Source organism: Mustela erminea, chromosome 16, assembly GCF_009829155.1.
Source record: "Mustela erminea isolate mMusErm1 chromosome 16, mMusErm1.Pri, whole genome shotgun sequence".
Classification (NCBI taxonomy): domain Eukaryota; kingdom Metazoa; phylum Chordata; class Mammalia; order Carnivora; family Mustelidae; genus Mustela; species Mustela erminea.
In genome coordinates this window covers 23,667,902-23,691,355 of record NC_045629.1, presented here as the reverse complement: position 1 = coordinate 23,691,355, position 23,454 = coordinate 23,667,902, and the positions used below count along the sequence as shown (strand labels likewise).

Sequence of the window (23,454 nt, the reverse complement as noted above, 5' to 3'; positions counted from 1 at the left end):
CCAAAAGAACATGTCTGTGGCCCGGCCCTGGAAGGCCAGAGATGATGATGGATCAGAAAAAGGTCAGCTTGAGTTGCAGTGCCAAAAATAATGACAGAAAGGACCAAAAAGGCAGAATAACAGTGCAGCCAGAGTTCTGAGAGGGAATGTGCCTTTGCCGCATGGCTATGAGATCGTACCCCATGTGGCTTTCTTCATAGTCCCAGCACCACGGCTGGTATTCAGCTGCTCCATGTGCTGGCAATTTTCCCCAGCCATCCATGTCAGCATTTGAGATCCAGCCCGTAAGCGCTTAGATGTCTACTAGCGGAGGGCCAGTAGTAACCAAAGCTGGTTAATTTTATTTATTTTACTCCTCTGCAAAGCACAGGCCTTGGAACCTAAAGCGAAGACGGGTGAAGGTAAAACTCTGGTCATTTGGCTTGTGGTGTTTATGGGTGAGATGATCATAGAATCCTGTCATGTGGCACAGAGGTTCTACACAGGTGTTGCACCTGTGGGCTCAACGCTGCGCCTCTGATTGTTGCCATCTGCCTGGCCAGATCCTTCTTCCTGGGCCTCCAGGCTCCTCCTTAGGATGCGATATGTGAAAGTCATTCTAACACCTATGCTCTCACCACCCACAGTCGTTCTCTGTACCCTCCACCCGGCAAAGTCCCGGTGCCCACAGTGGCTCTCCTTCCAGGATGATTTCCCTCTGAAGGGCCAGGCATTGGAGGGCCCCTGTGAGATGGGTGGAGGACTCCCTTCTGAGCTCCAGGCTGGGAGAGAAGGCTGTGGTGACAGACGCTGGGCACAGCAAGAGGGGGGCAGGCCAAGGGGAGGATATGTTTTGTGCCTGAGGTCTCCTGGGCTCCAAACGACTCACAAGCCACAAAGGATCTAGATGGCGGCAGTTGTGGGCATCGTGTGAAATGGGTGAGGGAAGAGACCATGAGTTAGGGGTCAAAGGCAAAGTGTCTTGGCACTTTACCTTATTTAACTTTCCTGAGTCTTCATGTTTTGTATCTGTGAAATGGGTTATACCATTACATACTAATCCACTTTGACCGTAAATTGGTGACCCTAATTCAGCTCAACAAGAAGCAGGAATGTGTGTGAGGGAAAGAAACTGTGTGCCTGCCTCCACAAGATCTCCACAGAAGTGTAAGAAATGACTTATTGAGTAGTTTGCCACCCACTTGGGGAGGGAGGAATATACTCCTCAAGGGATACCAAGTGTCAAAATAGGACATTTAATCAAGTGCCGTCAATAGCTCTTGTGTCCCCGGTGCTTTAGGATTTCCGAAAAGGGAGAGGCCAACCTCCAGTTGCTTTAGCAGTAATCTAAATTTGGTAATTAATTGTAAAATTCTCCTTGTGAAGGATAATCACTACTTGGCCTAGCACTGGCCCTGACTCTTTCTGAGAATTTGTGTTATGTGAGTGTATATGCAAAATGATGAAATAAAAATGTTAATTATATATTTCTCCATCACTGACTTGATACAGAGCTCTGTATACAAAAGTGTTGCTGATTTTGACCTCCCGTTGAAAAGCCATTATCAAAAAACAACTTTTTCCCCGCCTCTTGATCCCTTGCCAGCTGCCGTAGCAAATTTCAAATCTGTAACTGAGAGGGTAACAAAAACCAGCCCCTAAGGGAAGGGGACCTGCTTGCTAACTCCATAGAGTTCCCTGCATGTCTGCGAAAGAAGTCTGGGCTATTTCCTAGAGAGAAGGACGGCTTGCCCAACAACTGCCACCTTCCCCCACCCCCTCCTCACCACCACCATAAGTCGCGGTCTGGCGTCCACAGTCTGGGATCAAAAAGCTATGTTTTGTTTCAGTTACCACAGCTTCACTGACTGTGAACCATCTCCAGTCTGAGTCTGCCGTTGATCTCTTGATTGCTTTCATCACAAAAGCACTGAGGATAAACGGTGGGCGGTGCTGTCCCTCCCCAATCTAGGAAAACACAATTGAAGTTTTTCAGACCTGGAAGCTCTTTTAGACTAAATAGAATTCAGCCATTCAACAAGAGGATGTTCCTTTGAATGCTCCTCAAGGCAGTTGGGAGCATCTACTCCCATTGTAATTTATCACCCCTGGAGTTAATTAACTTCTGTCTTTCTGACTAAACTGTATGCGCCTCGAAGGCAGGGGCTGAAAACTGGATGCTACTTCCAGTAGCGCCGCCTTCCGGTCACCTGAGAGCCCTTATTAACTCTTCCCAGCTGATGGCTGATCTCGTCCTAGTGCCTCCTTCCTGCTTCAGCCTCCAGCACACAGGATTCTCCTGCCTCAGGACCCTTGAACCTGCTCCGTCCTTGGCCGGCAGAGCCATTCCCCAGACCTCACACAGCATTGCATCATTCCCTTGCCTGCTCTTTTTTTTTCTCCTTAACAGTTATCAGCATCTAACATAGTACACACTTTGCATATTTTCTTGTTTGGCCCGACTAGAATGTTAATTCCAAGATGGTAAGGGTTTTTGTCTGTTAAATGCTGCATCATTAGCATCCAGAACATAGTAGCCCCTTAATAAATAAGAGGACACGTGAATGAATAAATGACCACTTTTCTAAGCTAAGGCAACCGTTAGCCAGCTCAGTTGTGTGTTGAGTGTGGAATCTACCAGGCGTCCTGAGAAGCAGTACTTCCTCCCCAGATGAGGACCCCAGCCAGATCCCCAGACATGGCAGGGCTACCTGGGGCATCTCCAATCTCAACAGGGCATATTAATGCATAAAACCTGCTAGACTGGCTGACCTGGCCATGGTGGGCCTGAGACATGGGAATGCTAGCCAAAGACTTGGCCTCAGTAATGACTTCAGTGCCTTAAAAACCCTGTCGTGGACTTTTTGGTGGTTTATTTCAAAAATACGTCTTCAACATATTCAGTCTTTTTGGAAGAAAAACTTCCTTTTCCCATGGCATTCTACATGTTCTAAACTCTGTTTAATAAGCAGTAAAATAGGGTTTTTAGGGCTATGTCTTGATGCCTAGAAATATGGAAAGCTTTCATTCTTGTTTTCTGTGTCTATGCATTCATCCAGGGGGCTTTAAATTTTGCCATGTTGTGTCAGTGAATCCAGAACGCCCGCTCCCCTCCTTCAATTATCTGATTTTCTGAGTTTAAAACAGATTTAGACACTAAAACAACAAAGTCCAGAAAGCAAACATGAAAACCTAAAATTAGGCTCTTAAGAGGACAAGTGAAAGATAGTTTCCGAAGAAAAGTGGGGGAGGAGAGACTCATCCCAGCGGATAAAGAATTTCAGATCAGGATGCGGGGAACTGCAGTTTCTAATTTGAGAGTAGATGCACTTCTTAGAAAGGTTTATACATTCCACATGTATCGAGCTACTTCTGTATTTTCATATTCTCTGTTCTTTGAGGAATTAAAAATGTTAATAGGCAAACATCAAGATAGTAATATAGTTTCTCATCAAAATAAAACCTATTTCCTGAGACAGTTTTACCAAGATGTAGAAGCTCACACCAAGACTCAGTGAATGGACCTTTAGTATGTATCTTATCTACCCAAAGTTTGTGTAGCATAATAGTTTTCTGTCATTAAATGACACGGACAGTTCTGAAAACATATTGTACTTGGGCATTTTCATGGTTTCTAAACTTTCTATTCCTGGGGTGCTAATTAGGCCCTTTAAAAAAGGCTCCCGATGGCTGCATCTATTTTCCTGAAAATCATTCTACAAAACACCTCTCCTGATGAAGAATGACAATTTCTTTGTTGCCAACACACCAGAGTTGATCCGATCTCTGAGAAGTGAGTGGAGTCTGCAGGTAGAAGCTCAAAGTTGTTGACACTCAATTAGAGCTACCCGGGATCCTGAACCATCCTTCAAAGGAGGGCCTCAGCCCTGGGAACAAAAAGACTTGGATAAAGCTCTGGGAGAAAACAAATACAGGATGTGAGAGGACAATAGCAACAATGGAGTCATTAACAGCACTGGAAGATAACTGGCTTCTCTGTTAGTCATGGAGATTTACAACTGCATTCATTTAAGAAAAGCCTCTTAACACCCTGCCTTCCCAAGGAATTCTCCCCACCCCTAGAGTTAACTGAGTAACTTGTAAGTCAGCTTTGGTGTGATTCATCGAATTAAACCCTTTTTTAACATAGCTTTTCCTCTTGGACTTCCTCACTTTCCACCTCCTGGTTCTCCCCAAAGAGAGAAAATTTCCATGGTGGCGCTCTGGCTTTTTGAGTTTTTCTGTTTTTGTTTTTGTCTTTGTTTGGGGGCGGTGGTTTGCAGTACACTTTTTTTGGTTTGTCTTGGTTTTCTCATCTGTTTTGTACACTCACCATGCCCCCCGGAAGAGTTGTTTACCAACAACATCAAAAATGTATTTCGGACTGGATAAGTGGCAGAAGTGTCTACACATGATTTAGTCACTGTTTAAACCTGGGATAAGTACCTTGTTGAGGAAACACAACTATCATTCATCTTTTGAAGTGTGATTAAATTAATAACTCTGAGAAGTCCTCCAACATGTTTTCCAGGAATGACCTGTTTTTTAAAACGTTAAATTCATAGCCCACATGTGCGGCCTCCTAGACTGGCTTTTCCTCTTTCTTATCTGAGGTTATGGACCTCAGGAGAGCAGGGGAGGGTTACAAGGTCAAAGTCTTTTCCTCCTTGGAACTTGCTGCTTGCTGGGAGGCGGTTGCCTGGAAAGTAGATGCTTTAGAGAAGAGGTTGGGGGGTCATGATTTTAATTCTGTTAAGCAACAGCTGGTTTGAGTTTCTTTCCCCTTCTATCTCTTGCTCCCTTCCTCACAAATCCGTGGAGAGAAAAAAATTTGTTCAGAAGGAACCCGCAACATAAAAATACACCTTGTATTACTGTGGTGCTTTATGTCTGTTGTCTCTTTTACAAATTGTATGTTGAGCACTAGACAAATAGACTAGATTTTACAAAATTATACAGGAAATACAACCAGCACTTTAGTCAAGAGAAACTTTAAAAATACAGGGTACATACCTGGACATCTTTTAATAATACAAAAATAAGTACGATGAAGGGCTCTGGGGTGTTTGGAGCCTGTCTGTAATAAATCATGACTGAAATATTAAAGCACACCACGTATGGGTGCCTTGTCTATTTGTGGGAGACCTAGTTGTGTGTCTCCAGATTAGTATGCTGTCATTCGTTCAACAACTGTTTACCTGTCTGCTCCTTACAGAGCTGTGGGATATCACGGTGGGATGTTGGGGTGCTCATATGCAAACAGGTGCATAATCATCAGCTCAGTCTCAGTCTCGGCAGAGCTGTATTCCAAAATCACAGCTTCCTCTTCTGAACAGTTTACACGTGGTTTGGGGATTTAAAATTCGGGTCTGTTCCCACAACTTCATTCTATAATAAATCCATAAATCCAACACTTAAAAGGAATATATAATAGTGAAACAGTTAAAGAAAAAAAAGTAAAAAACACTGCATGGTTTGATTGTTTTTATTTGGGTTTTGAAGCCTCCCATGCTTTCTTCCTCCTACACACATACACACACACACACACACACAAAGAATAAAACTCACATCTCTCAAATCAATGGCAAACCAGTAACAGATTTTTTCGTCTGGGCTCCTCAGCCCACTGGCCTCAGGCTCTGTTGGTGTGTGGCTCAACAGCAATCAGAGGTCATAATTTCATTGGCAGTTAGCATCAGGTTTAATTTTTCTAGCATGTTACATTTACTGAAATGTCTGGTTTCAGTTATGCCTGGGCACTGACTGAATCCGCTTTGAGCAGCGTGATGTCTTCAGGTACCTGAGGTTTATGGAACACATATGCTAATTGTTTTCAATCACTTTCCTTTCTGAACACAAAAATGTGTTCTCTGAAGCTGAATAACGGTAGTCCTTAATGACATTGCTCATTTTTTATGTTAAAAGAGGGCTGGAGTAGGTAAAAATATCAACTTCACAAGACTGACCCCTACTGATTGACATTGTGGAAAAATAGTCCAATTTAAGTTGGGGGGGGTGGGTTAAACAGTTGTGTGTGATTGTTCAAAAAAAAAAACAACAACAACAAAAAGAAGATGCTCCTCGAGAATGAACCTGTCTCATTTTAATTGCATTTTAGGAATGTGACCAAGTTCATATAGATGATGTGTCTTCAGATGATAATGGGCAAGACCTAAGGTGAGCATGTTGAAATGTGAAGTGATTTTCTCCAATTTATAGTTTAATGGCTCAGCTAATGAAGATGAACTTTCTGTTTGGTTAACATTGGGCTTTTCTTGCATCTAAATAGCACATATAACTTTGGAACAGATGGCTTTCCTGCTGCAGCCACCAGTGCTAATTTATGCTTGGCAACCGGTGTGCGAGGTGGTGTAGACTGGATGAGAAAATTGGCTTTCCGCTACAGACGGGTAAAAGAGATCTACAATACCTACAAAAATAACGTTGGAGGCAAGTAACTACCCCCAGTATCTTACCAGGTTATTGAGATAGTCTAGGAAAAATTCTCCAAGTACCACACACACTTACACATCATGTTTTTTGTTTTTGTTTTTGTTTTTTTTAATGTCATAGCTTTTTTAGAATGGTTTCATCTGACCCGTGATTATTCAGTTGTGATTTAGTGACAGGAATATTGAACTTGAACCAGCCACCCTGGCTAGCCTAATCTAGTCCTGGCTCCATTACTTTGTAGTGTGTGGGACCTAGAATCAGTTTCTTGACCTTTCTGATACTCATTTGTCCTTCCAAGGAGATGTGGGATTAACCACCTTTGGCTAAAACACTTAAGATGGACTGTAAAGCTCATTCAACTGTGTTTCAAAATAGCTTGAGCTTACAAGGGAATATGTTGGCTTAATAATGAAAAGTTTGGGGATGTCTTGGTTTCCAGCGTGACTAAATCCACATGCTTAAAAAGATGACATACAGAATCTCCTGCCTAGGCTTCCCTTTGGGTAGGAGTTTTTGTGGATCAGTCCTTCCTGTAAGGTGACATAGGTGCCCGACCATTGACAGATTCAAGTTTATATTCTGTGAGTTTAGCACCTTGGCGGGGTAGAAAAATACCTTTCCCAGTAGATTCAGGAAAAGTTCCAAGACTGATTCACTCTGGCCAAGCTGCAATCATACACCTGCCCTGGGAGCCCAAGGGTAGGGTTGGCTCTATCCAGGCTCCAGGATTGAGGAATGGTGGGAGCAGACCCCTCAAAAAGAGGAGATGACTTCTATAACCAGGATGCAAGGAATGCAAAATCAACAGTTGTTTCCTACAGTACTAAATAAATATGTGTCAAATGGATGCTAATATGTGAAAAATTATCTGATATGCTATAAAGCTTGAGGATGAGTAGTATTAAATGTTTATTATTTATAAAGTTGTCTAGACACACTGGTAACGAAGGAACTCATGTACTTTTAAATCCACAGGCCTGCTTGGTCCAGCCAAGAGGGAAGCCTGGCTACAGCTGAGGGCCGAGATTGAAGCCCTGACGGACTCCTGGTTGACACTGGCCCTGAAAGCACTCACGCTCATTCACTCCCGGTAGGCTGTCCCCAAGTCCCTCCATGATGCTTTTGCTGGAAAACAGCTTTTCCTCATATTTGTTCATTTTGGAGATTCATTTTTCATCAGTTTTCTTTTCTTTCTTTCTTTTTTTTTCTTTTTGGTTCTCGCAGGACGAATTGTGTGAATATTTTAGTCACAACTACCCAACTTATCCCAGCGTTGGCAAAAGTTCTGTTATATGGATTAGGGATTGTATTTCCAATAGAAAATATTTACAGTGCAACAAAAATAGGTGAGCTGCTTTCGTTTTGTTTTATACCTGACTCTTTCTCTTCAGGCAAGTAGAAGTGAATGTGTAAAACAAAATGGGACATTTTTCATTATACTAGGCGTCAGAAAACTAGAGGGACAATGTAATTTTGTTGTTGGAATTGGCTTTAGACATCAAAAGAAATATAAATCATAAGCCATGCAGCTTAATTCAAAAAATATTACTCTACTGGTTAACGTTAAGACCTATGCATTTTAGGGCACCTGGGTGGCTCCGTCGGTTAAGCAACTGCCTTCGGCTTAGGTCATGGTCCTGGAGTCCCAGGACTGGGTCCCACATTGTGCTCCCTGCTCTGCAGGGAGTCTGCTCTCCCTCCTACCTCTCCCCTCTCACGTTTTCTCTCTCTAAAATAAATAAAATCTTAAAAAAAAAAAAAAAGGCCTATGCATTTTAGCCACTCTCACTTGAGCATCAGTTCTGGATTATTACCTTATTTGTGTTTTAGATAACATCACCAAAAATATCTAATAAGCTAAAACAAATAATAATATGGAGATTTACAAAGTATAACTGAAACAATTCTAATAGCTTTCTTTAAATTATTATCACTGGAACCATCTTTTTTTTTTTTTTTGCTTTATTTTAATTCAACATGTATAAACAATCAAGTTCTCATTTTTGTTACAGGGATACCAAAAAAAATTAAGTGTTTGAAAGAAGTAATCATAGTTGGAGAAAGATGACTAGTGTGAAATTTGATTCACCATCTAGTGGGAGAAGCAGACATCTAAATAACTGTAATATGACAAAGGAGTATGTAAATGAGCAGTTATCACATATTTAGCAGATGTCCAGAACTATACTAAGCATTTTACATACTAAAATCAATCTTCATAACCTTTACATTTTACAAATGAGGACACTAAATCTCAGAGACTTAATTGTCCAAGTTAACAGCTGGTAAAGGTAAGGGTCAAGCTAGGTCTGATTCCAGGGTCCAGACTCCTTTCTGTAACCTAGGGAGCTCTCTACCACTAAATGCCTGAATATGCTCTTGAACGAGGAAACATTCATTCCCACCCAGGAGGAGGCAGAAAGCATAAAATGAACACTAAAAGGAAAAAATGGTATTTGAGCTGGGTATAGAGGTACACATAAGAGTTAATAGGTAGGGGCGCCTGGGTGGCTCAGTGGGTTAAAGCCTCTGCCTTCGGCTCAGGTCATGATCCCAGGATCCTGGGATCGAGCCCCACATCAGGCTCTCTGCTCAGCAGGGAACCTGCTTCCTCCTCTCTCTCTGCCTGCTTCTCTGCCTACTTGTGATCTCTCTCAGTCAAATAAATAAATAAATAAAATCTTTAAAAAAAAAAAAAAAAGAGTTAATAGGCAGATGGGCTAGTGAGAGCAAAGGGACAGAGACATTAAAACATGTTCCCTGCTAAAGGACTGAAAGATCCTGGGTCATCGAAGCTGAAGCCGGAAAGGTAGAGACTTAGGTCTAGACGTATGTGGCCTTGTTTATCACCCTAATGAGATATTATTTTAGTGAGTCCTGGGGAAGGGGGATAAGGATCCTAGTAGGTGGGAAGAAGATTGTTTCTAGCTGCTCAATTCTATGTAAAGAAAAAAGGGCAAAAATAAAATTCTAGTCTCCATCTAACTACACTTGTATACTTTCAGTACTTTTTTTTTAAAGCATTTACTAAATATTTGCTAAAGAATTACTTTTATAATTATTTGTTCATAGTCTGACTTTCCTATCAAACTGTAATATCCTTGATAACTGATTCTGTCTGTGTTGCTCATCATTGTGGCTATAGTGCCCAGCACATACTAGGTGCTCAGTAAATGTCTGTTCAATAAAATGGATGAGTAAACGGTTGTTTATTCTGAAGAAGATTGACACAGAGGTTTTTCTTAAATACTGGGTCAGTACTGCCACATTTAACTGATGGGGAAAATCAGGTGTCATGGGAAAGATAAGAGTTAGATTTTATCAATGTTGAGTGTGAAGACCCTCTGATATTCACATAGCCCTGTCAAGTTGGAAATAGCTGGAGTTGGAGAATGACTGATGCCTCCTGAAAAGCACTAAGAACAGAATGCTAGAAAATATTTAGAAAGGAAAGGGACACCTGGGTGGCTCAGTCAGTTAAGTGTTTGCCTTTTTTTTTTGGGCGCAGGTCATGATCCTAGAGTCCTGGGATAGAGTCCTGCTGAATGGGAGTCGGCTTCTCCCTCTGATCCTCCCCGACGCTTCTCTCTCTCTCTCTCTCTCTCTCAAATAAATAAATAAAATTTTTTAAAAAGAAAAGAAAAGAGGGCGCCTGGGTGGCTCAGTGGGTTAAGCCGCTGCCTTCGGCTCAGGTCATGATCTCGGGGTCCCGGGATCGAGTTCCACATCAGGCTCTCTGCTCAGCAGGAGCCTGCTTCCTCCTCTCTCTCTCTCTCTGCCTGCCTCTCTGCCTACTCGTGATCTCTCTCTGTCAAATAAATAAATAAAATCTTTAAAAAAAAAAAAAAAGAAAAGAAAAGAGACTAAGAGAAAAGAATGTTCCAAATAGAATTACTGGTAGCCCAATCAATATAACCAGATTTTATATGTTCTCAAGTCCGTAAAAATAACTGTTTACATTAAGTCAGATATTTATGTTATCCATAACAATAAAGAGGAATCATATTGTGTTTTATAAACAGGAGTCCATGGTAAACATTTATCAGCCCATGAAAGAACAATTTCCAAAAATGTTTATAGAATGGAAAGGATAGTGCTTAACGCCCCAGAAGGAAAGAACAAGTAGTGTATTACGCGTCATGAGCATTGAACTTTAATCCCAAAATATTTAAATAATTTGAAAATATTTGGATAATAGAAAATTATAACAATTAAGTGTATAATCGGTATTTTAATGGGTATTTTATGATACTGAACTTTAATTTTTATCAATACAGAATTAAAAATGAGGATTAAAAAAGGTGGTAGAAATTACCTCAAAACCAGAGGCAGAACCACTTTTCTATGGTATTTTTAAGAAGAAAAGTAAATGGGGCACCTTGGTGGTGGCTCAGTCAGTTAAGTGTCTGACTCGATTTTGGCTCAAGTCGTGACCCCAATGTCCCAGGATCAAGCCCCATATTGGGCTCTGGGCCAGGCATGGAGCCTGTTTAAGATTCTCTCTTTCCCTCTTCTTCTCCTTTGCCCCCCCCCCCCCGCCCCCAGGCACGTACTCTCTTGCTCTCAAAAATAAAAAATAAGAATAAGAAAAGTACAGATTGAAACTCCTATAGTTTTGCTAATTTTGCTATCAAATGAGCTATAATTTGGGAGTCGATGCAGAAAACCCAGGAACCTTCCTATTAGGCAAGTGGCAGTAATTGAAGGAGATAGCTGGTATCTCGTTGTTAGCAGGGCTATGATGTTCTTCCAGATAAAATGGATTCATCAAAATGAAAATTTCGTGTAGGATCTCTCATTAGCTTCTAAAAGTCAGCTTCAGTTTCTCAGTCTTTATTATGGAAGAATCTGTGTGACTCAGACTTTACAGTGAAGCCTATACAAGATAGGATATAGGTGAGAAATTTTTTTGTCTACCACAGCCTCACCTTTAAATAACATTGAGTTTACCTTCCTTTTCCCATGAAAGGGAAACTTGGCAAAAACACATAAACATTTCCCTCTAAGGAGGAAAAAACTTTCATGACATCTGAATTTTTGATTGTATATTTTTGCAGTGGAAACTACCCTTTGTATTTGTTTCTTAAAGTGATTTAATATTTCACAGTTTAGTGGGCAACTAAAGAAGCATTGAAATTACATCCTTTGAATAAGGCTAGCCAGATTTCATTCTGTCAGATGCAAACCAGAGATTTTAGTGCAAAATACAAATATAAAGCATACATTTGTTTAAGCAAACAAGCAATTTGTTCATGAGTATATCTGATCCTTATTTGAAAGAGATGCGGCCTGCTCAGTCATTTACATTTGAAAACTATAAACTATCCTATTGTCCATTAAAATGGTCCTGTTGGCAGCCCAGGACTTGGAACAGCAGTTTCTTCTCTAAAGGAGCAACAGTGGCTGTGTTAACTGTAGGGATGGGCCCCCAGAGAGCCCAAACCAAGTCTTGACTTGGGAAAGATTAGATAAAGGTATTCTGTTACCTTTATCCCGTTTTTCCTCTAGGAAGGTGCTTTATTGGACATTAGATGCCTGGGTAGGGCAGGTGTTGATCTTTCCAGAGTGCCCCAAATTACCTGACATTTATTTCAGAAACAGTTTTACCAAAAGATTTCAAGTAAACACATTAGGTTTGGCGGGGGCTGGGGGCAGTGGTCTTTCATTCAGATAGACTCCCAACTGGAAAACGAATGAATAAAGAGATTCCATTGTTTGATTTCTCCTGCTATAACAAAACCAGTCAGTTTCTTTCATCCTTCCCAATAGACATGGGATCAGATATTATTTTCAGAGTTTGGTATATTGTGAAACATTTTTTAAATAAAGTTCAGGGAGGTTGCCAGAATTGCATGCCTTCATTAAGTCTCAGCTGGTAGGAAAAAAAAAGTACTGCTGCAAAACATTATTTTTTTCCCAAATGCTATACTATGATCGACTAGATCCTACTTTTTAATAAATGAGCCCTTGGGAAAAGAATATTAAAATTGACAATTTCTCGGTGGCTCAGTTAGTTAAGCATCTGCCTTCAGCTCAGGTCATGATCCCAGGGTCCTGGGATGGAGACCCAAAGCAGACTCTCTGCTCAGCAGGAAGCCTGCTTCTCCCCCTGTCCCCGCTAACCCCCAACCCCCCTGCTCATGCTCACATACACATGCTCTCTCTCTCTCTCCCTCGCAAAAATAAATAAAAAATAATCTTTAAAAAATAAAAAATAAAATTGACAATTTCCAAGGGACAAGTCACCACATGGATAATTTACAATTTGTAATTTGCCTTGTTGTTCCACATTCTACCCAAATGGCATCTGTACGTACTCTTTTCCAGTTTGCACAAGTAGGATAGAGTTGAATCAGAAGCATAAAGGAGGTATTTCGTATAAAAAGTTCAAGCGCTATAGCACTGAGTTACCCAAACTTTACACTTTTATAATTTATTTTTATGTATTAGGAAAGGAAAGCTGTTTTGAGAGGATAATTCAAAGGTTTGGAAGAAAAGTGGTGTACGTCGTTATAGGAGATGGTGTGGAAGAGGAACAAGGAGCAAAAAAGGTCAGTGTCCCTCGATAGCGCGTCTCATACCATTTAATTTTTTGTCTTCAGCATGCTCATTGCTGGATCATTTAAACAAGTTCCCTTCCTCTGAAACAAATCAGAAATGTGTTCAGAACTGTAAGCAATGAAAAAGGACAGAGTACAATTACACAAATATGGCCTCTTTTAAGAGGACTGTGTGCAAACTCAAAGGTCGTGGATGGCTGGTCTTCACAGAACGTAGACTTTTGAGCAGAAAGGAAGGTTTCATGCTGTAGCCGTCATCCAGAACAGAGATAACACATTTGCTGTGCTCATGTGAGCATGTCCTATTCTGCCCTATGGCAGACATTGCCAAGTGATTAAAACCTACCTGAATTGAGCCCAAGAACCTTCTAAATATCACCTCAGAAATACTCTACCAGTTGGTCAAAGCTGGTTTCCCAAACTGTTTGCCGCGGTAGAGTAGAGTGCCGCCTTTGTACCACAAGGTCAACCTCTCCTCCCTTGGGAGACTTGGAAAGGAAGCAGGGGTCAGAGCCAAGGGTGAGTCCCTTGACTCCCCGTTTGCCCATCAAACACCCTTTCTTTCTTCTGAGTCCCTGCAAGTGTCCTTCTGCCATTTCCCTCAGCAAAAGCTTGCTCATTAGCATAATCTATTACATTTCAAAAGAGGGGAGGAGAAAGGGACCGTATTTCTTCACTCTGGAACCACTCAGGATCTTCACGGTCTAGATAAACACAGCCTACCTGGACCGTCTTTCTCACCCCAGCACTTGGCATTGCCATCTCTTCAGCCATGCCCTGCAGCCCCTCCCAGCTGTCACCTCTGCTTAGAATGTTCTTTTCCCTAATGTGCTACTGTCAGTGTCTTACTTATTTTTCAAAAGCCAGTGCCTATTCCACCTCTTCTATTTCCCTTGTTTATAAGAGCTTAATTATAGTACTCACTCACACTTTAATTGGAGAAGTTGTAAACAGCTTGACTGTTTGAGCAGACAGCCCAGGTTTGAATTATAGCTCTACTGCTTACCAGTTCTGTGACTTTGAACAAGCTATAAGCTATGGATCCCTCCTCTTTCTCTTTCCTTATCTATAAATAGCAGTAATAACAGCATCTAGCTCATTGGGCTATTTTAAGAATTACATTTGTTTAAGATGTAAAACACGTAACACAGAGCCTGGTACTTATGAAGTGTGCGATAAGTGATAAAACTGTTATTAATTATTTGTGGATATGCCTGTTTCAGCCGTAAAAGATGAGCTCAAGAGGTAGGAATCTTATTTTGCTTAGTTTGCCATTTGAGACTTTGTTTTCAGTTTCTTTTTGTTTTGTCGGGTTTTTGTTTTGTTTTGTTTTTTGTTGTTGTTTTTCTTTTACAACCCCCTAAATCTTAGCACAGTCATACTCTCTAAATATCTTTTAAATTGAAGAGCATTAAGTATTTTATAAGGTTACCCAATAGAATTATTTTCCCTTCCTTTCCCCACACACTGACTCATAGAAACCACTGTAGATTTCCATGAAGGACGCAACAATTCAGTTCTTCTGGAGTTTTCTAGTATATAACAGAAGTGACCCATAAAGTCACCAGAACATAGATTCAGCATTCAGCACGACACGTGGCCAGCCTTCTTAGAGAGCCTAAAGATGATTTAATTCACCTTCAGGGTCTCTGAGTTCTAATAAAAGCAGAGAAACAGACCCTAATTTTATAAATAATATATTATGTCACTTATTCCCATTGATACACAATGTGCCCAGGATTACATGCTTCCCCAAGTGGGATCGGTGTGGTCGGAAACCCACACACGCTTCAGATCCAATAGAGGTTGATGCAAAGCTGCATTTGCTACATACAAGCCCGAGTTCTGACATTCCAACTTTACCAGGGGGCAACCACCATGATCATTAGGTACATCTGTCAGCCCTTTGGGTTATTTCCATAAAGTGAAATTTTTCCCAGAATAAATTAGAATACCTAAAACTCAGCCCTGGAGAGTTAAAGAGGATGTTTAACGGCAATCCAGACTCAGGTCTTCTTCCTGGGAAAAGCCTCTGGAATCCTCCATGCCTTTCCTAGGCAGGACCTCGTACTGGCTAGTGGGATAGATGTGCACGCTTTGAACAGCATAGAAATGAAGAGCCACATCTCATGCCCCTGCAGCCCAGGGGCAAAGATGTGACTCTGCCCGCTCGGCTGGTCATCCTCCCTCTAGTAGTCACCAAAAAGTTGAGCTTCAGGAGAAGGTTGCCACAATGCGGCTTTCCAGCTTGTGGTAAGCAGAACGATGCTTATAAAAGTGATGACTTATTATGCCAGGAATCCTTTGGGCCCTAGCAAGGCTTCTGTATGGGTAAGTCACTTCCTAAACCTTTCAGAGAAGCAGGTTTCTTATATGTTCATCATGGGTGAACATAACATGGAAAAAGTAAAGGAATTCTTGGTTTGATATTAGAACTGGAAGTGGTAATGTGGCTAAGAGTATTTGTTCTCTTGGCAGAATGGTGAATTTTTTGACTGGGATGAGTATTCTTAGCTTCAGCTCTCTGGTTTGATGTTGTGGGATGAGTATATGTTGTAAGGATCCAGTAGTATATGTTACAAACTCTTTGCACCTTGAGTCTTACCCGTGTGGGGACTCTGACAAAAATGTGAGCAGGAGTGATAAGACTGTTTATGTGTGTGTGTACAACATACAGATTTTTCAGAAAGTTCAGATTCCTGATAATCTCACAAAAAATTCAGATGTCATCAATCTATCATCCATAATGACAAACTGACCATTCCTTTCTTATATTCTGTCTAACCTTGTTAGGTCAGCTAGTATTTAAATAGCAGTATTCTGTGCATGAGTTAAACAACAGGAATCTAATAATTCACAATAGAAGAGTCTCTTTCTAAGTGGTCTTCTGCAGAGAAATAAGAGAATATTTAACTTAGGGAAAATGCTTAATTTAGGGGGAAAAGAATACTACTTAGTAATATCCCATTTTAAAAACTATATAAAAATTCAAGCTAAAGAAATAAATTAAGAGATGGTTATCCGTGTTGTCAAAAGATTAATAATCGTAATGGTGAGAAAGAAGAATTATTACAATGATAAACCCCTTAATTATATTCCACACTCTCTTTTAGGCCCTTCCTATCCACTATCTCATTATCCTTATCGTAATTCTATGAGGAATGAATTCTTCGACCCACTTTATATATGAGAAAACCAAGGTGCAGGAAGGTGAATAATCTGGCCAAGACCACATAACTTAGAAGTAGCCACACTAGAATTTGACGCTAATTATATCCATGAGATGGAGCACACAGTTCCTTTAAATTATAAACTTGATTACATATCCTAAATATTATTTGATTTAAAAAAAAAATTTCATGCTTTTTAAAAAAATTATTAGAATAAAGCGTACGATATTTGCTTCTTTCCTTTTGGGAGGCAGATAGAACGATTTAAGTGTTCTCTTTCTCCTAAGTTTGCATTCATCATTAAAATTGTAAAAAATAAATCATTGATTCTAATGCCGTTTGTGAGCATTTTCAATTATTAAATAAAATAGTGAACCAGTCAAGTTCTGCAAGTTTGAGTGCTAAAATGCTCTGCAAAATCAAAACATTTTGCAGTTTTTCTAAGTCAATTTTAACCATTTAGCTTGTCTCTCCTAGTTTCCTAAGTCCTTTTAAAAATCTAATAGAACATTCTTTCTTTTTCCCTGTAGAGATGTCTTTCATCTCTCTAAATCATGTTCTTTTGCTTGAGGTAGTTACTTTTTTCAAGCTCAGAAATGAAACCAGTAAGTATTCTGCCAGTCGTCTGTTTCGTTATGGTCAATTGAAGTCTGTTCTGTCATCTTTGTTCTCTTTGCCAGTATAGTCCTGGGGCTTTCAGTAATTTTATCTAATTCTATAATTCGTATCATTAAAACATACCCCATCAAAGAGAAAAAGTTGAAAATACCTTTGTTTATTTAAAAGAACAACTTTCTTCCAAAAAGATTGCATGAAAGAGTTTTCTGCAAGCACCTCTTTGTTCCTAGAAAGACCGCAGAGAATGTGAGACGAGCCATATGGATAACTTTCTCTGACCGGGGTCTTCTGTTGTCAAGATCTGCCAGGCTTTCTTTTTTAGCATAGGATTCCATGTTTCCCTAATACAGAATCCTTTGCATGACAACAATAGGCATATATATGACTTTTAAAAAGTCAAAATGTAAGTGATAGTCTTCTGCATACCAGTAGCAATTTTCGATTCTATAATAAAAGTGGCCTTGTTTTAGAACTCTTCAACTAAACTAAACTTACTTGAAATAGGTTGCTGGTGAACACCAGTGAGAAAGTGACAGGCATCCATTATTCTGTGTAATGGCAAAGGCTTCATCAATAAATGTCCATTTTATGTATGTATGTATGTTTGTATGTATGTATGTATATTTTTAAGTATAGCTGACACACCCTGTTACATTAGGTTCGGATGTACAGCACAGTTATTCCACAGCTCTGTACTGTGCTCCTTACAAGGGTAGCTACCATCTGTCACCATACAGCACTATTACAATACCACTGATTATATCCCCTTGCTGTGCTTTTGATCACCATGACTTACTCATTCCATAACTGAAGCCAGGACCTCTCACTGTGCTTCTTTTATTCTGCCCATTCCCCTCACCCTTATCACCTCTCTCAACCAGTATATTCTCTGAATTTATGGAGCTGTTTCAGCTTGTTTGTTTGTTCCTTTATAGGTTTTGTTTTTTAGATTCTACACATAAGTGAAATCATATGGCATTTGTCTTTCTCTGACCTATTGCACTTATACCTTCTAGGTCTGTCCATGTTGCCACAAATGGTAGGATCTCACTTTTTCTGTGGCTGAATTAATATTCGTATATATATACCACATCTTCTTTATCCATTCAGCTATCAGTGGACACTTAGGTTGCTTCCATATCCTGGCTATTGGAAATAATGCTGCAATAAACTTAAGGATGCAGATACCTTTGGAATTAGTGTTTTTGTTTTCTATGGGTAAATGTAGTGGAATTACTGGATCATATGGCATTTTGTATTTTTAATTTTTTTTGAAGGAACCTCCATACTGTTTTCCACAGTGGTTGCAGCAATTTACATTCCCACCAACAGTGCATGAGAGTTTCTTTTCTCTACATTCTCACCAACATTTATTTCTTATCTTTTTGATACTAGCCATTCTAATTGTTATAAGGTAACAGATCATTGGGGTTTTCATTTGCGTTTCCCTGATGATTAAGGATGTGTTAAGCATCTTTTGCTGTGTCTAATTGTCATCTGTAGGTCCTCTTTGGAAAAATGTATATACGGGTCCTATGCCCACTTTTTAATCAGATTATTTGTTTTTCTGGTGTTGGCTTATATAAATTCTTTATATATTTCGGATAGCAACCGCTTATTAGATATGTCATTTGCAAATATCTTCTCTCATACAGGTGGTTCCCTTTTCATTTTGTTGATGGTTCAAAAAGCTTTTTATTTTGGGGTGGTCCAAATAGTTTTTGCTTTTTGTATCCTTTGCCTTAGGAGTCATCATCTAGCAAAATGTTGCTAAAACCCATGTCAGAGATATTACCACCTATGTTTTTTTCTAGGACTGTGATGGTTTCAGGTCTCCCATTCAAGTTGTGCATCCATTTTGAGTTTATTTTTGTATACGGTATAAGAAAGCGGTCTAGTTTTATTCTTTTACATATAATGGTCCAATCTCTCTAGCACCATTTATTGAAGAGACTGCCTTTTCCCTACTGTATATTCTTGACTCCTTTGTTGTAGATTAATTGACCATATGCATATGGGTTTATTTCTGGGCTATTTTGTTCCATTTTCCTGTGTGTTTGTTTTTGGGCCAGCACCATATTATTTTGATTACTACAGGTTTTATAGTATACCTTGAAATCTAAGACTGTGATACCTCCAGCTTTGTTCTTCTTTCTCAAGATTGCTTTGGCTGGTCAGGGTCTTTTGTGGTTTCATACAAAGTTTAGTACCTTTTGTTCTAGTTCTGTTTGTTTGTTTAATATTTTATTTATTTATTTATTAGAGAGAGAGTTCATGAGAGAGAGAGTAGAGGGTGAGGGAGAAGCAGACTCCCTGCTGAGCAGGGAGCCCTGTGTGGGACTCGATCCCAGGACCCTGGGAACATGACCTGAGCTGAAGGCAGATGCTTAACTGACTGAGCCACCCAGATGTCCCCATTTGTTCTTGTTCTGCGAAAAAATACTATTGGTATTTCAATATTGGTTGCACTGAATCTTAGATTGCTTGGGATAGTACGGGAATTTTAACAGTATTGATTCTTTGAATCCATGAGCATAGAATATATTTTCACTTGTGTCATCTTTAATTTTTCATCAGTGTTTTAGTTTTCAGGTATAGTACACTCATCATCTTAAGTTTACTCCTAGGTATTTTATCCTTTTTGGTGCAATTATAAATAGAATTGTTTTCTTGATTTCTTTTTGCTACCTCATTATGAGTTCTAATACTTTTTTGCATGGGTCTTTAAGGTTTCCTATATATAGGATCATGTCATCTGCAAATAGTGACAGTTTACTTTTTCTTTACCAGTTGGATGGCTTTTATTTCTTATCTCATTGCTGCAGCTAGGACTTCTATTTTAGTCTATTTATCTTTTATTTCTAATTTTTCCACATTGAATAAGATAGATAAGAATGGATATCTTGTCTTGGTCCTGATCTTAGAGGAAAAGCTCCCACTCTTCCATAATGTAGTATGATGTTTGCTATGGGCTTATCATATATGGCCTTTGTTATATGGAGGTATTTTCCTCTGAATCCACTTTATTGAGTTTTTATCATGAAAGTACGATGGATTTTGTCAGATGCTTTTTCTGCTTCTATTGAGATTGCAAATTGAGATAATTTTTATCCTTGATTTTGTTAAGATGTTGTATCACTTTGATTTCCAGAAATTGAAGCATCCTTGCATCCACAGAATAAATCATACTTGATCATGGTGAAAGATCCTTTTAATGTATTGTTGAATGTGATTTGCTAATTTTTGCTGAGGATTTTTGCATTTGTGTTCATCAGGGATATTGACCTATAGTTGTTTTTTTGTTTTGTTTTGTTTTTCTTTTTGTTTTTTGTTTTTAAATAGTGTCTTTGCCTGGTTTTGGTAACAGGGTAGTGCTTGCTGGTCCTATAGAATGTATTTGGAAATTTTTCTTCCTCTATTGCTGGAAGTACTTTCAGAAGAACAGGTATTAACTCCTCTTTAAATGTTTGATAGACTACTCACTTTAGCAGCGTATAAACGTTTAACAGAATTCACCTATAAATCCATCTGATCCTGAACATTTATTCGTTGGAAATTTTTGATTACTGACTCTATTTCATTACTAGAATTGGTCTGTTTAGATTTTCTGTTACTTCCTGATTATTTTTAGATTATACATTTCTAGGAATTTATGCCTTTCTTCTTCGTTGTCCAATTTGTTGGCATATGATTTTTCATTGTAGCCTCTAATAATACCTTGTATTTATGGTGTATGTTGTTAGTTCTCTTCTCTCATTTCTGATTTTATGGAAGTCCTCTTTTTTTCCTTGATGAGTCTGACTAAAGGTTTATCAATTTTGTTTAACTTTTCCAATATCCAGCTTTTGGTTTCATTGATCTTTTCTATTTTTTTTTTAAGTCTATTTTACTTATTTCCACTCTGAACTTTATTATTTCCTTCCATCCACACACTGTGTTTTGTAATTCTTTAAGTGTAAGGTTGGATTATTTATTTGAGGTTTTCCTTATTTCTTGAAGTAGGCCTGGGTCACTTGAAACTGCTTCAGTTTCAGTCTTGAAACTGCTTGTCACTGGGTCCTAAAGATTTTGGACCTTTGTGTTTTTATTTTCAGTTGTCTGTATGTATTTTTTATTTCCTCTTTAATTTCTTTGTTGACCCATTAGCCTCCACATCGTGTTTTTTCCAGTTTTTTAAAATTGATTTTAGTTTTATACCATTGTGGTCTGAAATGATACTTGAAATGATTTTGATCTTCTTAAATTTATTATTTTTTTTTAAAGATTTTATTTATTTATTTATTTGGCAGAGAAATCACAAGTAGGCAGAAAGGCAGACAGAGGGGGAGGGGGTAGCAGGCTCCCTGTCGAGCAGAGACCCCGATGCGGAGCTCAATCCCAGAACCCTGAGACCATGACCTGAGCCAGAGACAGAGGCTTAACCCACTGAGCCACCAGATGCCCCAATCTTCTTAAATTTATTGAGACTTGTTTTGTGGCCCAGCTTGTGAACTATTCAGGAGAACATATCAAGTACCCTTGAAAAGAATTTGTATTCTGTGGTTTAACTTCATGTATTAACTTCTATCTATTAACTCCATTGACTCTAATGTGTCATTCAGAGAGCCCTGTTGATTTTCTGTCTGGATGATCTACCCATTCATGTAAAGGGGGTGTTAAAGCCCTTTATAATTCCTGTATTTCTGAAATTTTTTTCCTCTTGTGTCTGTTAATAGTTGTGTTACGTATTTAGGACTCTAATGTTGGATGCATAGATATTTACAATTATTATATTCTCTTCTTGGATTGATCTCTTTATCACTATGTAATGCCCTTCATTGTCTCTTTTACAGTCTTTGTTTTAAAGTCTATTTTTGTCTGATATAAGCATTGCTACCCCAGCTTTTTTATATCTGTCCATTTGCATAGAATATCTTTTTCCATCCCTTTACTTTCAACCTGTATGTGTCTTTAGATCTGAAGTGAGTCTCTTGTAGACAACACATAAATGAGTCTTGTTTTTTTATCCATTCCTTCACCCTGTCTTTTGATTGGAGCATTTAGACCATTTAAAATAATTATTGATAGGTATGTACTTACTGCTATTTTGTTCATTGATTTCTGGTTGTGTTTGTAGTTCTTCTCTGTTCCTGTGTTCTCTTGCTCTCTTTCTTTGTGATTGATGGATTCTTTAATGTTACATTTGGCTCTCTTTCTCTTTTTTTTCTTATGTATCTGTTACTGGGTTTTGGTTTGTGGTTGCCATGAGGTTTATATATACTATCCTAAGTATATAGCAGCCTATATTAAATTGATAGTCGCTTAAAATCAAACACATAATAAAAGAACTTTATTTTTACTTCTATGTTTTAGGTGCTTGTTGTCATAGTTTACATCTTTTTATTTTGTGAGTTCCTTTAACTAATTTTATAGGTATACTTGGTTTTATTACCTTTGTCTTTAACCTTCATATTAGATTTATAAAGGACTTTTCTACTACCTTTAATGTATGTTTACTTTTACTTGTGAAATTTTGTCCTTTCATAATTTTCTTCTAATTATAGCCTTTTGCTTTCACTTAAAGATTCTAATATTTCTTATAAGGGCCAGTTTTGTGGCGATGAACTCCTTTAACTTTCGTTTGTCTGGGAAAGTCTATCTGTCCTTCAACTCCGAATGATAATCTTGCCCAGTATTCTTGGCTATAGGTTTTTTCCTTTTAGTTCTTTGAATAGATCATGCCACTATCTTCTAGCCTGCCAAGTTTCTGCTTAAAAATTAGCCAGTTGCTTTATGGGGTTTCCCTTATATATAACTAATTGCTTCTCTCCTGCTGCTTTTAAAAACTTCTCTTTATCTTTAAACTTTGTCATTTTAATTATTATGTGTTATGGTGTAGACCTCATTGGATTCATTTGTGTGGAATTCTCTGTACCTCTTTAACCTGGATGTTTCTTTCCCCAGATTAGGAAAGTTTTCTGCTGCTTTCCGTCACTGTTTTCTTTCTGGGACCTCTATAATGCAAATGTTTGTTTGCTTGATGTTGTCTAAGAGATCCTTTAGCCTATGCTCATTTTTTTTTTTTTAATTTCTTTTTGCTATACAACTTGGGTGCTTTTCATTACCCTGTCTTCCAGATCACTGACCTCTTCTTCTGCATCCTCTAATCTGCTGCCAATTCCCTCTAGTATACTTTTCATTTCAGTTATTATATTCTCCAACTTTGATTCTTTGTTATATTTTCTTTTTGTTGAAATTCTGAGTTCATCCACTCTTCAGTCCAGTGAGCATCTTTATGACCATTACTTTGAATTCTTTATCAGATAGATTGCTTATCTCTATTTTAGTTAGTGTTCTGAGGTTTCAGCTTCTTCTTTCTTTTGGAACATAATCCTGTCTCATTTTGCTTGACTTTCTGTGTTTGTTTATATGAATTAAGCACAACAGCAATTTCTCCTAAACTCGAAGGAATGGTCCTGTGTATGGTCATCCTCTATGTAGACTGTGTATGCCTGGTGACTTTGGCTGAAATGCTGGAGCTATGGATGGCATTGTCTTGGTTACTCAGTGCTGGGGTTGCCCTGGTGCTCTTCGTGCAGAGAGTACCATGGCAGGATAGCTGAAGTAGATGTAAGCCAGTATCTCAGAATATTTTATGTAGAAGTGCTATGGCAGGGTGGCTGCAGCCAATGTAG

At 38.9% G+C, this 23,454-nt stretch overlaps 1 protein-coding gene across 14 annotated transcripts in view; it reads left to right on the top strand.

Annotated features, from left to right (window-relative positions):
• The window catches only part of EYA1 (EYA transcriptional coactivator and phosphatase 1), a 359,116-nt gene that overhangs the window by 325,484 nt on the left and 10,178 nt on the right, over positions 1 to 23,454 (top strand). For 7 of the 14 annotated variants that reach the window (XM_032316550.1, XM_032316548.1, XM_032316544.1 and 4 more), the window contains 5 exons: positions 6,098 to 6,156; positions 6,269 to 6,429; positions 7,408 to 7,522; positions 7,657 to 7,778; positions 12,883 to 12,982. In XM_032316550.1, coding sequence (XP_032172441.1) covers positions 6,098 to 6,156; positions 6,269 to 6,429; positions 7,408 to 7,522; positions 7,657 to 7,778; positions 12,883 to 12,982 — 557 coding nt within the window. Of the gene's footprint in view, positions 1 to 6,097; positions 6,157 to 6,268; positions 6,430 to 7,407; positions 7,523 to 7,656; positions 7,779 to 12,882; positions 12,984 to 23,454 lie in introns of all 14 variants that reach the window. The other 7 variants (XM_032316543.1, XM_032316547.1, XM_032316546.1 and 4 more) reach the window with 1 other exon arrangement.